Below are 15,554 nucleotides of genomic sequence, written 5' to 3'. Positions count from 1 at the left end.
ATTTTAAGAATTTCTATAAATAAAACCGAGAGCAAATTTTTTATAAGGATTACTACATTCAAATCATTTTATTATAAGAAGTATTGCATCATCCAATGTTCATTTTTGTTTATCCATGTTCCAACATATGTTCATTTTTGTATCATCAAATGTTCATTTCAAGAGTTATGTATAAGTTTCATAGTAAGATGAATGCAAATACATACGTCTTAAATTTCTATTTATTTAAATAAAACGTTGTTAGCAAATAATTTCTAATATAATATAAATTTAATTTAATTACAATGATAACGCATTTTTGACAGCTATACTGTTACATGTAATTGTTCCATAAACATGAAACCGAACCAAATGTACATATGTGTCTTGCTAAATGAACATTATTTGTTACATTTGATATATTAAAGTGTTTGTATATATATATCCTCCTTGTTGCAACACTAATCATATACTTGTGTGTTTTCCATGAAAAATATAAACTGAGCACAATATATATGTTGCTTCAAGTTCCTTACTTGATTATCCTATACAATGAGAGACCGATCAAGTTTTTTTTTTTTTTTTTTCAAGCAAAAGTATGTGAAATCTAAGGATTCAAAATTATTGAACATTTATGCATGAATAATAATTAGAATTCAAAAATGAACACACTATAAAGATATAAAAATCTTTCAATATATGAGAATGAAAATGTATAAAATCTAAATGAACATGTATTTTATTCTAAATGAACATTTAAATCACTTCCATTAAACAAAATATGACAATAATCATTCACAAACCAAATTTGAACATATTGCTAGAAAATGAACAAATATATTATCTAAATGAACATTAATCCTTTACAAATGAACATACAATCCATCTAAAATGAACATTTACGATAGAATAAATGTGCTAGCCAAAATTCACCGAATAACAATTTTAATTAAATTATAATATAATTATGGAAAATTCTTGTAACATAATATAATTATTATAATAAGAATCACTTCCATTAAAAACTACAAAGTCTAATTGAAATTCTTATTAGATATGTGAAGAATTCTAATGATTATTTATTAATAAGTAAATGACCACATACTAGTATATAAATGAACATTTACCAAAATAAAAAATTAAAAAAAAATTAAAAAAAAGTCAATTATAAACTAAATTTACATTTCTATAATTCTACGAAATAAATCAAATTATTCATTATATATATATTAGGGCAATTGAACTCTATTTTTAATTTTTTGTCCAGTAATTGTATAGGCTAATAACACACACAACAAGTTAAATCAACTTCAAATAGAGTATATAAAACATCATTATACTATAATATTAAAAAATCATTATTACCAAATAAAATAATAAGAAATCATGAACTACTACTATTGAAATTTAATATTATTGAAGAATAAGGCAAATAAAAAGTTAGGGTTTGAATTTTTTTTCGAAAAATAAGTAAAATTATCAACTTACAGGCCCGGCCCGAGGGTAGGCCGGGGGTGCGACGGCCTATGGCCCATCGATTGAAGGGGCCCAAAAAACCTCTCCATCCTCCAGTGTTTAAGGGCAAATTAAAAGAGCATTTAATTCTTATAATTTCCAAGAATATTATCATGTACTCCGTATTATACTGGTTTGCTTTCAATGTTTTTTACTTGTATTAGTTTCCAACAAGATTTAAAGCTGATAACAAATTCCAATGCAAAAATAAAACCAATAAACCCAATTGCACGCCCATCAAAACTATTACTAGTGAGTACTCCGTACAATTTAAGACTTAGAACCTTTTTTTGACAAAAAAGAATTAGAACTTGAACGGCTGCTTCCATTATTTCATATCAAACTTTCTCACCAAGTTTGGTATAGTCACAAGTCTCACAACTCACATGGTCCACTAAGGCACTAACTCCACAATTTTGAGTTATTGATAAACACCAAAAACGGAAGCTAAGTAGTAAGTAATTCAAGGTTTCAAATAATCTCTCTCTCCTCTATTATCATATTGTACTAATTAGAGGATTATAATTTACGTAGTACAATGTTTTGATGGTGATATTATGTTATGGTTGCTTTGTAAAGAAACCATGTTTGAAACCTGTAAAATGTTAATTGGTTATTAGATTATGTATTTTTCTCCTCTTTTATCATGGATTTTGCTTTTTGCTATCATAAGATAATATCACCTAAAATAATCTTATTTGAAAATGAATAAGTGAGAAGAATTTATAGATAATAAACATGACCTATATGTAAATTAATTTAACAGTATAATATTAATGTTGGATCAATTATATGCAAATGAAAAAATAATTGATTGATTGATCAAAACAAAAATGTTGATCAATTATATGCAAATGAAAAAAGATGACGGAAATACTCCATAGTTTTAACTAGGAGTATTTTTTTTTAATAAGGGCCCCTTATCCAATGTTTTGCCTAGGGCCTATAAAATCACAGGACCGGCACTGTCAACTTACAATTTGATTGATGGTCATTCTTTTGTAGAAATTTTCTTTGATTTCTTGATTTTTTCTTTTACAAGTAGAGATCTAAGAGTATTTCGATTTATTTTTCAAGAAATATTTAGAAGATTGTGGTAGTTTAGGAGAGAGAAAGTGGTAATTAAAATTATGAGGAGAGAGAAATTGGTAAAATTATGAGGAGGGAGAAATTTCAAATATTAGTAAAATTATGAAGAAAACTGATTTATAAGATGAGAGAGAAAATGTAGGAAACTAAAGGAGAAGGGTTATAGATATTATGGTAATTTAGTGGGGGTGGGGGTGGGGTGGGGGTGGGAGGTGTAGGCAATGATGCCTAAAGGGGGGTGTAGGTAACAACTACTGCTGGTAGTGGAGAGAATAAATAGTTGTATATAAAATATAGAGGTGGGCATGGGTTGTGCCGGTCCGCTAGCGACACGGGCCTAGCACGAGATTGGCTTGCTTGAGGCACGGTGACCGAGGATTGGCCTCCCTGCAGCATGGTGACGATAGTTTGACCCACCAGGTACGGCCACAAAATAACATAAATAATAATAATAAAAAGAACAAAAATAATATAATAATAAAAAAAACATAAACATAAATTAATAAAATTATTTAAATAGTATCTATTTTAAAAGTTCTTCAAAAAAAATTAAAAATGTTATGGGCGACCTGGTGTTGACACGCCACGGCAGGCACGTGGGCCGTGCTGTGGGTTGGGGTGTACTAAATGGTGGCCCGACACGGTACGACACGCTAAGATGCAAGCAAGGCACGAGCCACCACCAGACACAGCGAAGCACGGCTCGCAGCGGCCCAGCACGGCACGTTGTCCACCTCTAATAAAACACAAGTTATTAATTAAGCAGATTATATAATATAAGCATGGTAAGAGTTCTAAAAGTGATTATATCAAATTAAAGATGATTAAAAACAAATAAAAGGTGATTGTACCATATGGGATTTTTTTTTTTTTTGGTGAAAGGCTTGTGATGGGCTCAGTCCACTGTAATTTTATGTCGATCGGGTTCATGTAAATTGTTTTATTTGATATTTGATAAACAACTAAGGTGGAAACTGATTTGGCATGGTCTGGTCTAATCTAATAATCTGATTTAACCAAACATTGACTTTATGCGTACGATAATCTATAAAGAAATAAATACTACTATATCAAGTAAGGTATTGTTAGATTCGTAATGATGTTTATTTTATTAATATGTAATTTTCATAATATTGTTCATTAAAAAATTAAAGATATTTAGCGATAAAAAACGCACATAAGATAATAAAGTGTATTTAAACTTACTTTTTCTAATCTGAACTTATTTTTTCTGAAATAAGTAAACATAAGTTACATAAATATGACCTTAAGCACTAATGAGACTCCCCCAGTTAATATGTCATATAAACGAAAAACGTTTATATGATGGCAATTTTGTTATTATGTAAGGAACTTTGAATATTTTATTCATTTAGTGCTTTTGTGATGACATGGAGCTTAACTTTAGACGTTAGAGCAAGGTTAACGATCATCCATTGCAATCCCGTTCTATCTGTTCTTTGGCAATCAGAAAATGGTCGTCACCCCGTAGTGGAGAACTGGGGGAGAAGAAGCTCAACCAGCTGTCCATCTTCCATTTTACTCTCCGTTGCTGTCAGATTGTTCGATAACGAGATACGAATTTGATCTACTTGGTGTCGTGAGCTTTGTTGTAGATTTGAAACTCAGCTAATTGGTAAATATTCTCAATTTTCTTAATTGGAAAACCCTAGTTTTTGCAAATGCTTTAATTATTATGAATGGTGTGAATTGTTGATGTCGTATGTTGCAATATTTCATTATATGCTTGTTCGGTGTTATTTGAGGTAGAAATTATTGATATATTATCCAAAGAACCGGCAGTAAGCAAAAATGAAATTGAATTGGAATGGAATGAATGAAATGGGTGTGATTTATGTGTAATTGCTTGAGTTCAACATTTGTAATAGTTATTTCAATGTCGAGTGAATGTTTGTGTTGTTTGTTCAAGTGAATGTTACTGTTGTTTGTTGGGGGGCAATTCCCCACAGCAATGGTGTAGTTGAATTGAAATAGGAGTGACTAAAGTGAAAAGCTGGTTAATAAGTTGTAAAATATGAAAATCATTCTCTGTCATTGCTGAAAAAAGGGTGTTGTATTTGTCAATTTCAGTGTGTTATTAATTTCATTGAATTATGTTGAAGGTATATATATTTGTGATATGCGGAGTTCACTGCATTTTAGATCAAGTGATTTTAATGTGTTGTGTGAGTCAGTGTGGTATTTGAAATAGGGGTGATGGAAGTGTGGTGTTTGTAATAAGTGTGATTTCAGTGTGTTCTGTTATAGTAGTTGGCATCCGAAAATTCTGATCTCAGATTTGCTGCAATTTGGGCTATGGAAAGTGATTTTGAGGAAATGGGGGAGCTTGTTGGGGGTTCTGCTATTGATGGTGAGGAGGGGGGACAAGTGATAACTGATGGTGGTGGTCCTGCTGATGATCTATGTCTTGACTGTGTGCCATTGAATGTTCCAAACTCTGCTGACAGACTAGCTGCTATGTCTCCTATTAAAACTATTGAAACGGTTGATACCATTGTCTCCACAAACAAGGTGAGAATGTACTGTTATGTGGAATCTCCTAGGTTAGGGCATGGTATTCAAATCCTTTGAAGGTGTAGAAAGCTACTACAAAGAGTATGCCGAGCAGAAAGGTTTTGGGGTAACCAGAGTAGCATCCTCGTTTTCTAAGAAGGATAAGGAAGAGCAGAAGGGGCAACGTGGAGGTGTGAGTGTTGGGGTCCACCCGATATGAGGGCAAGGAGGGAGGCTAAGAAAAGGGCCAAGGCAATGGAGATATGTGGTACAGGTGGTTCGGTTAATGGTGAAATTGGGGAAGATATATTGAAGCGGGCAAAAAGGACCTCTAAGAAATGTGAGTGTGGTGCCATGTTATATGCTGGGGTTAACAATGATGGATTGTGGGTTATAAGGAAATTGAATAATGAGCATGATAACCATGCCGCTAAACCTAGTGATGCTAAGTTGGTCAAGGAATATCGGATGAAGAATTACATGTCCAATGTTAGGAAGAAACTTCTGAATTACTATGAAGAAGGTGTCCCTATAAGGAAAATACATGGGTGTATCGGTACTGAGACCGGGGTCGACAACCTCCCTAGTGTTAAGGACCTTGAACACGAAGTGTACAAGGTAAAGCGATTGAAAATGGAAGGGGGCGATGCGGCTGCAATGATGGTGTACTTTGACCGTATGCAAGAGGATAATCAGAATTTCTATCAAGCACACCGTCTAGATGAAGAGGGCCTTTTGAAGGATGTAATGTGGGTTGATGCACGTAGTAGGGTTGCCTATGAAGAATTCGGCGATGTGGTTTGTTTTGATGCCACATACCTCACTAATGAGTACGAGCTCCCGTTTGCCAACTTCGTAGGGGTAAACCATCACGGGCAATCGATATTGTTGGGTTGCGCACTTGTTTCACATGAGGATTCGGACACATTTGCTTGGATATTTAGGCAATGGTTGTCATGTATGGGCAATAAACAACCCGGGGCTGTTTTGACTGACCAAGCGGCTGCAATGCAGAAGCCTGTGGCACAAGTGATGCCTAATGCTCGTCATCGTTGGTGCATTTGGCACATACTCAAGAAAATCCCAGATAAGCTCGGAAAATGTGAAGGGTAAGTAGTAGATGTTTGTGTTATGTAGTTAATTATGGTATGGTACATATTACTTGTTTTTAGGACTGAATTTTAATACAGCTTAAAGTTTATATCATTTTAGGTCACATATACTGTACTGTTATATGTAACAATAAGCATACTTTGTTTCTTTATATGGCACCTATACTGGCACAATATGCATACATTGTTGCACCATACTGGCCCAATATGCATACTTTCTTGCTTTCTATGGCACCTATATTGTCCTGTTACATGGCACAATATGCATATCTGTCAATATTATATCATTATAGGGGGCATATAGAACTTCAATTTGTATGAGGTAAATGGATATTATATCTGAGATTTGCATGTACAGTACAGTAGTAAGTGAAATAATAATATGCAATATATGAAAATTGATTAGTATGAGGTACATTACAGTATGTACATGCAATTGCTTATGTACATGCAAGTGCTTCTGTAATTCTGTGTAAGTAGCAGAATATTAAATTTTGACATGCAATTGTGTTATGCTATGTTATGCTATGTTCATGACTGAATGTGATTATAAATTCCATATTGTCAGCAAGCATTATGTCATGTAATTACATATGTACATGTTTCAGATATTAAGATTTTAAGAGCCCTCTTAAGACTCTTATATATGAGAGCTTCACAGTTGGGGAGTTTGAGCGTAGATGGTCAGAGTTAATGACGCAGTATAACTTGCATGATAATGAGTGGTTATCTGAATTGTTTGAGGAACGACATATGTGGGTTCCAGCCTTTATGAAATAGCACTTTTGGGCCGGTATGAAGACTACGCAAAGAGTGGAAAGCATAAATAGTTTCTTCGATGGCTTTGTAATAGGAAAACAAAGCTATATGAATTCTCGGATAAGTACAAAAGGGCAATGGAGAGGCGTGTTAAAGCTGAAAAAGTTGCTGATGCGAGGTGTCGCAAATATAGGAGGCGTCTTGTAAGTGGATTTCACATTGAGAAATTCTTCCATGAAATCTACACTGACACCAAGTTCCAAGAGATTCAAACAAAGTGTACTCGACTTATGCATTGCTCTGGGAGGGACGAGCGTGTGTTGGACGGGAACTTGATACAATACCTCCTTGAAGATAGGGTATGGATCATCCCAGAAGAGGAGAGTGAAGAAGTGATTACTGATAGGAGGCGATTCTATTGTGTTATTTATAACACCGTTACGAAGGATGTGTCTTGTGATTGCCGCAAGTTTGAAACTTTTGGGATTCTATGCAGGCATGTAATTAGAGTGTATGATCAAATTTTGGTATTTGATATTCCATCAAAGTATGTGCTGCAAAGGTGGCACAAAGATGTAGTTTGGAAACATACCCGGGTAAAGGTTGCCTATCACGACCCTACTGACAATGCGGCATATCAGAGTTACAACAGATTGATGGCGGAGTTTGATCCCATATGTGAAGTAGCATCAGGAGTTGAGGACAAGGTAACATTTGATCTTGTTGTAAATTCTTTGAAATCTCTCCGTTTGGAAGTACAAAAAAGCAGGGAGAAGTTCCTTGAAAATCAACCCGATCTTCCAACCCTCCCAAGGACAATATTACCCCCCTCAGAAATAGGATCAAACAATCCTATGGCATGCCCAACTCCCACCTCTATTTCCAAGCCTGTGGAGGTTAAGGATCCGGTGTCTCGGAAGAAACCTCAAGGACGTCCCAAGGGGAGTAGGCATAAATCCCTGGCAGAGACTGGGTACAAGAAGAAGAATGGAAAAAAAAGGGGGAGAACAACATAGACAATGGTGCTGGAACTGATATGCCTGAGCAGACAGCTGTACAGCAACCTGTGACTACAAAGCTACCTATAAGTTTATTTTCAATTGTTGTTACTCTTTCCCCTCCCCCCCCCCCTTCCCTTTGGATTTGATAATCACCCCCCTTCATTGTATTTACTAATACAATCAACCCCCCTCCCAGTGTATTTGATAAGTGCACGTATATGGTTGTGTTTCAACCTTTGGTTTTGATTTGTCCAGCTGATCTACTGGTTATAGTCTGACTGTGGTGACCCTTTTTGGTGTATCATCTGCAAAGTACACATTTTTATTTTTCATATTAAGTTTTGGTTTTATTTTTCATATTAAGTTTGGATCTCTATTAATACATTGTTGAAACCATGCTAGGCGAAGCGGAAAAAAACACAGGTTCCGCAGAACCAGAACACCATTGAGGACTATTATGATTTCGTTGCAGATGCAGGAGCGGTGGATGACATCCTGCATAGAAATGGGGTGGATTGGTCAGCTCCATCTAAAGCCTTCTGAGGTCTTTTGCAAGCTTGTACAACTCATAGTACTTGGAAGATTTGAATATCTGATAGGTTGCCAACTTTTGTCAATGCATGGACAAACTTCTGGAATGAGACCATTTTGTATTGCAATTTGTGTTACTGGATGCTATTGGAAACTTTCCTTTCTCATGTAATGACTTGAACAAACCAAAGAATCACTTGTTTAGTGTTGTAATTGGAGTAAGTTGTGGACTGGGCCTAAAGAGATGAATATGTGATATGACTTTGTATGTGCAGGACTCGGAGCCCAATTTATCTCTAGACACTAGGCTCAAATATTATACTCCACTCACATGGCCCAAATTTAATCAAAATTGTTAACAAAATTTCCATAAACATATGAATTTTAATCAAAATTGTTAACAAAATTTCCATAACCACATGACTGTATTATGCTTAATTTTTATGTTAACAATTAACATAAAATTTCATATCAATCAAAATTGGTACAATGATCATTAATATTAACCCTTGTAATGAAAATTTTTAAAGTAAAATAATATGGTCATTTGAGCATTGCAAATCACTCATTTACAGTAAGGTTTGACTAAAATGTCAATCATATCCCCCTATCCACCCAGTATATCACGTGATAAGGGATTTTATCAAATAAATTCTCACTTTCTTCTAAACCCTACCACATTGACCTCACTTGTCGTCAGATTCAAACACATTCCCTTTGTAGTTACCGGCGAACCAACTGTGTTGCTAAGTTTAAGAACTCGCACTACATCAACTCCGATCAGGTACTTATCACATCGACCTTGAAGTTCTAGCATTTTACCTCACTTATATGTACATGCTTAATGTTCTTTGACTTAATTCCCCTTTTATGTACATGCATATTGATGTTCTGTGGCTGAATTATGCCTGACATGGTTCTAATTTGCTTTCAATTTTGCTTGACATGGTTCTAATTTGCTTTCAATATTGCTTGACATGGTTCTTATTTGGATTTGATGAGCCTCGATAGATCCATGCATCATCATTTTCTCCTGATAGCCATGTTATAAGTTACGGTACCGAAAAAATAGTGAGTTGATTTGCTATGACTGTATCTTTACTTTGTCGGTTGGATTTTACTTGTTTTTGTGGTAACTGTGGGTGTATCAAGTAATTGGTTTTGTTTCCCATTTATATCAAAATTCTATGTAATTGAATGTTTAAGATAAGTACATAGCATAAAAATTATCTATGTTAAGTAAAAGGCAAGATGATAAATAAAAATACTACGGAAGTAAACACCATTTTCAAGCAACTACCATGGTCAAACCCGAAAATCAAAGGTTAGGTATCAAATACCAACAAAAGACAACACCAAGTTTTTTTTTTTTGCAAGTACATAGGGACGATATATTACAGGAACTTTGTGCGATTTAATTGTCCATCCACGAGAAATTTTAATTGCATAAGTGCATAATAATAACATCAAAAGGGGTGGTGGAAATTATGGAAAAGCTTGATAAAAGTTATGACCACATACTTGCATCCAAAAGCAACTTTTCTTCCAACAAAAGAACATCAGTCGATCACATTTGGGGCTACGACCACTTTGTCTCCGTTCTTAATACCAGCTTCCCTTATGGTCTCCAGAGTGCACAACATGTTGTCCTCGTAGTAGAACACCAAGTTTGTTGGGTCAAGATTAAACTTATCTCCCCATATGTGGAAAAGCCGGCACAGCGGGGTGTCCAACTTTCCCTGCACTCGGAGCTTCGTCTTCTTGCGTTTTCCCATGTTCTTAAGGAAGAACCTCTTGAAACTGGTGCAAGTATTCACCACGCCAGCCTGCAACACTTGATAATTTAGCAACTATAGCCCCCATACCAACTGTATAATGTACACTTACTCACGCAATCACATTCATGCACACAGTTGGAAGGTACATCTTAAACTAACAACTGCAAAAGTCAGGGTGCAAACATCCGCAAATGCTTAAAACAATATCTTGGGGCATGCTTGGTATCAGCCGCAGTCGTCGAAGCAGGTGCCACAGTGGACACCACAGTCGACACAAGTGGGTGCACTGGAGCGTCAATGGCTTCCACTTTAGGGAGCCCCATACAAGCCATCCTACAAGGAATGACCGATGGAGTTTCAAGACGTGTCTTCTTAGGCGCGCGAGGAGGTGGAGGTCGCATGTCCTCCACTGTGGGCACTGAAGCCACCTCAACAGGTGCGACTGGTGGGTTGACAACTTGAAAGGGGATACTCGCAAGTATCTTGGCTATTAAGGCACTTTGACGCCTCATTATGGAAAGTTCCTTTTTTTTGGGCTGTGGGATACCCTGACGGCGACGACCACCCCTGCGTGGTGGGTCGTTGCCATCTCCGGCATTGGATTTTTGAGGATTGAGATGGGTTTACATCACTGAAGGGTGTTTGGTTTTCTGTTGTTTAGGGTTTAGGGTTGGAGTAAAGTGAAGTCAGGAGGTCTTATATAGTATCAACTAATGCACATCAACTTCCTTAATAATTTGGTAAATGTAGTAATTACAGTTAAGAGAGGTTCCTTTGCGTAGTGTAAAAGCGGATATCTTTGATGATGTTAATTATTTTTGTAACACATCAATGGTAATTTCCATTTTTGGTGGAGCTGTAATTCCAAATAATGTAATAATGATTATTTAATTCTAAAATAGTGCTAAACAATTATCCTAAATTAGTGATAAATGTTTATTACGGACTTTAAATTAATGTACAATTTTTTTAATACAATAACCCATTTATTGTAAAGCAGATATAGAAGCTATCGTAAATATTAAAGTATTGTAAATATTAAAGTTGTTTACATAATATGTAATTCAATTGTAATTTTTATATTTCGGTTACAAATTCAAAACCTCCTCCATTAATTTGAGATTACCTGAATATACGCAACTATACAGAAGTCAATTTGAGGTTAACTGAATTGAAATCAACTACAAGTAAATAAACTTGTCAACTGCACTGAGCTGAACTGAACTGAACTGAATATTTTATAAGAGAAAGAAATTAGGATCTGAACTTAACTTAACTTAAATTAACTGAAATGAACTGAGCTGAACTTAACTGAACTGAACTGAAAATAAACGTCTGAGAACAGGCCCTAAATTTGGCAACTGCACTAAACTTAAGTGACATTTTACTAATCTAAAGTTTAGAGATTTGGAGGTTTTAGTGTTTACGGATTTGGAGAGTTTAGTGTTTCGAGTTTATGAGGGTTATAGGGTTGAGGGTTTATGAGGGTTTAGGGTTTAGATATTTGGAGGGTTTAGGGTTTACGGTTTAGATATTTGGAGGGTTTAGATATTTGGAGGGTGTAGGGTTTAGGGTTTACGGTTTAGTGTATACGGATTTGGGGGGTTTAGTGTTTCGGGTTTATGAGCGTTATAAGGTTGAGGGTTTATGAGGGTTTAGGGGTTTAGGGTTTAGGGGTTAGGGTCTAGGTTTTAATGTTTAAAGTGATTTGGAGGGTTTAGAATGGTTATAGGGTTGAGGGTTTAGGGTTTAGGGTTTCATATTTCCAGTTTACAAATTTAGAGGTTTTAGTGTTTACGGATTTGGAGGGTTTAGTGTTTCGGGTTTATGAGGGTATAGGGTTGAGGGTTTACAGGGTTTAGGGTTTTGGAGGGATTTGGAGGGTTTAGTTTATAGGGTTTAGAAGGGTTATAGGGTTTAGGGTTTATAGCGGTGAGGGTTTATGAGGGTTTTGGGTTTAGGGTTTAGAGGGATTTAGGGTTGTTATGGTTTAGGGTACATGTTTACTCATTTCTTGATAATAAATTTTACATAAATAAATAGGTGTATTTTTTAATACGTAGTTTATTATGATCAATTATACTATTACTATATTAAAATACTCCAATTATGTCATTATGATCAAATATACTATTACTATATTAAAATAATCCAATTATGTCATTATCAAATATACTATTAGGGTTATTAAAGGGACTAATCACCTAATTTTCACCTAATTTTTTTTGTTACATTTCAATAATGATGTCATTAACAACATTGATAATATTGACTTCAACACAAGGCTTGTAGTCTAATCCCTGATACTTTGTTATCCACTATTGAGTTTCATTGTTATCCACTATGTAGTTTCATCTATATGAAAAAATAAATAATAACATTTTTCAAACTAAAAAACGCATCAATTGTAATAATAATATATTTTGTTTTGTTGTGAACAAGATAACATGTGACTTGATAACAAACGTATACAGTCCACTTTAGACTGTAGGGTGGTGTTGCTTTGCTTGACTGAGCAAGGTTTCTTCTGTGTAGCTGTCTGTCACGGCTGCAGAGAGGAGGCGTGCCCTTGTTTTAAGGATGTCCACCCGTTCAAAACATGGTTAAGGACTGACGGACTGGGACTGATGGGACTGCGAAAACAACGTTGTTATTTTCGTGAATGAAAGCAACTTGCTTTTATATGTACGACAGCATACCTTCAATTTTATCACTAACATTGAAACCTTGTTAACATACCATCATGTGGCTTCGCTTTTACATTAGGTGTACGGAGGTTTTTGGGCAGATGTGTGTAGTACTATTTTTTGTCTATGTGATATTATTATTATTATTTTGTCATGATTAATATTAATTGCTCGATTAATTAGTATTAGTACTTTTCAAAATATTTTATCAATGCTTGTAAAAAGTAGGCAAGTTTAAATTACGTAGTTCCGGAAATCTCATATCTTCCACCATAGCATTAGGTAACTTTAGGCACAACATTTTTGTCTTGCTTTAAAAGATTATTTACTATGTGATATTATTATTATTATTATTTTGTCATGATTAATATTATTGCTCGATTAATTAGTATTAGTACTTTCCAAAATATTTTATCAATGATACAAGTGCAGTCTAAATGGTCACCTTTTAAGCATAACTCCTTTATTGAGTTGTCAACAACAAATTGAAAAGCAATGACATGTTACCTCTGCTGACCTTCCTTCACTTAGGAAATCGAAGAAAATCTTTTTTTGTAGGGAGAATATGTGAAATTAAATCAGCTTTTTATACCTAGGCATACGTATTGTTAGGGGTGTTGAGAGGGTCGACATTTATAAGATATATAGTTTTACATTATGTTGCTCAAGTTCTAATGTACTCCCTTCACTTAAACAATATGTCGTTATCAATTTAATTATTTAACATAAATGTGTTCTTCTCTCGTCGTTATCAATTTAAGATGTAGTGAGCCAAATAATCGTTTATCACATTAACATTTATTATCTTCTAATTTGATAATAGTGAATAACAATTTTTAGTTTTCCTACGTTTTGATAAATTATCTGGAAAGATTAGAAGGACAATTTACTATTGTTTCTGTACGATATGTAGGATATATTTTTTTGGGAAATTTTTTTTTCTATATATTTGAAATAATAAATATATAAGTGAATTGAATTAGAAATAATTTTTTGAAATAATATTTAGAAATAACCATGGAGTAGTGAACAGCCTATGATTTGCTAACAATCTAACGATCCAGGACATACAATTACACTAATTAATTATAATTTAGATTTTAACTATGTAGCTCCTACATATATAAGTTTTAGATTCATATATACATATCATAATTTCACCTCCTCAGCATGAAGCACGACTTTTGCTGAATGTTGACCGAATTATGAAATAATTCTCGCAATATGTAAACAGTAAAAACAAAATATTCAGATGGGGTGGTTTGTCACTCTTGTAATGACTTGTCACATCAATATGTGTATGTGATTTTGTTATACACTTTTGCCAACATTGGGTTGTATAAATGATTATCTAGCTCTGTACTTTTGTTTTTGTCTTATGTCAACTGATGTGTCCAATTTATATAGTATTTTACCCCCGTCCCTTGGGCAAAATTGGTAGTGTTTTTGGCTCTTTAGAGCCACTTTTATTACTAATATGTGTTTTCTAGTGTTTTTGTAGTTTTGGTTGAGTTTTATAGGGAATTACACTCTTGGAGCATTTTCCCGGGATTTTATGGAGCGACTACAAGCATTGGAGGAGCACGACCATCTTTCATAGCCCAAGATCGGTTAGAGTCATCGAACCGGTGATTAAGGGCTCGACTTATGAGAAGATGAGGCATTGGACCGAATGATTAAAGCCCCAAGGTGGATATTTGGTTTGGGCCGAGGTACAAGCCTAAACAAGGAGTCCAAGTAGCCCAAAGGGTCTCCGCCCGATGGCGCGCCCGATCAGGCGGTGCCGCGCCCGATCGGGCGCGAGAAGAGAAACATTCATTGGGAGTAAAAAGGCGGGCCCGATCGGGTGGTGCCTCGCCCGATCGGGCGCGTGTTGGCATTAGTAGATTTTTAATCGTCGTTTAAGTTTGTTTAGTTTAGGATTCTTGCTTAATATAAATACTTTTCCGTTAAGCAAGTTTAGTATCTTTTTTTTAGACTCTTTTTTTACCTTCTCCTTAAGACTTTCTCTCTCTACTTAGATTATTTTCTCTCTCTACAACTTTGTTCTTAATTCAACTCTTTAATTCCGATTACTTTGGTAACGATTTCTTCTTCTTTAATCTCAGCTATTTACTTTATTTCTTCCATCATGACTTGTTTAATTGCTTTGTTTAGTTTATGTTCGATTATGTCTGAGTAGTTTTCTTTCTAAGGTTTATGGGGATCCATAAATAATATGAAGGGGTAATTTATTGTTGTTGATTGTCAAAGCTTGATTAATTTCCTATTGATTGATTTAATGCTCTGTGACTAGATTAGGCCTGATCTTTTATGCATGAGTTTGACAATATTGATTCGAGATTCGAGAGATGAGAATTGATGTTTAGGTCTAGTTTCAATAGGTAGGTTAATTTATAAATAGTTAAGTCGAGATTCGAGAGATGAGATTTAATACCGGTAGATTAATTATGTGATTGTAATACGTAGCGAAAGCCCTTTATGATCTGATTAATTGATGCATTGGTGATTGGTTATTATGTTTTACCCTGGAATATTATTTATTGGTGAACCTATGCCCTAGGTCTTTTATTATTTGATTTCCTCCTA

At 34.8% G+C, this 15,554-nt stretch overlaps 1 protein-coding gene across 1 annotated transcript; it reads left to right on the top strand.

The window, feature by feature from the left end:
* The first annotated feature begins 5,313 nt into the window (after positions 1-5,313).
* LOC145564825 (protein FAR-RED IMPAIRED RESPONSE 1-like) lies at positions 5,314-6,989 on the top strand. The gene is made up of 4 exons (XM_081625012.1): positions 5,314-6,199; positions 6,310-6,524; positions 6,633-6,681; positions 6,826-6,989. The coding sequence occupies exons 1-4, from the start codon at positions 5,314-5,316 to the stop codon at positions 6,987-6,989; spliced, it is 1,314 nt and encodes a 437-aa protein (XP_081481138.1).
* The last annotated feature ends 8,565 nt before the right edge of the window (positions 6,990-15,554 follow it).

The sequence above is a fragment of the Chenopodium album genome, chromosome 10 (assembly GCF_948465745.1).
Source record: "Chenopodium album chromosome 10, dcCheAlbu1.1, whole genome shotgun sequence".
Taxonomy (NCBI): Eukaryota; Viridiplantae; Streptophyta; class Magnoliopsida; order Caryophyllales; family Amaranthaceae; genus Chenopodium; species Chenopodium album.
The sequence above is the reverse complement of the archived record's forward strand: the minus strand, read 5'-3'. Positions and strand labels throughout refer to the sequence as shown.

Excerpts from the sequence above, each read along its gene's own strand:
- LOC145564825 (XM_081625012.1), top strand. The coding sequence starts at position 5,314 with ATGAGGGCAAGGAGGGAGGCTAAGAAAAGGGCCAAGGCAATGGAGATA. Across the intron at positions 6,525-6,632 it reads GGCATATAGAACTTCAATTT|TATGTACATGCAATTGCTTA; the intron begins GTATGAGGTAAA and ends GGTACATTACAG. Across the intron at positions 6,682-6,825 it reads AAGTGCTTCTGTAATTCTGT|ATTTTAAGAGCCCTCTTAAG; the intron begins GTAAGTAGCAGA and ends TCAGATATTAAG.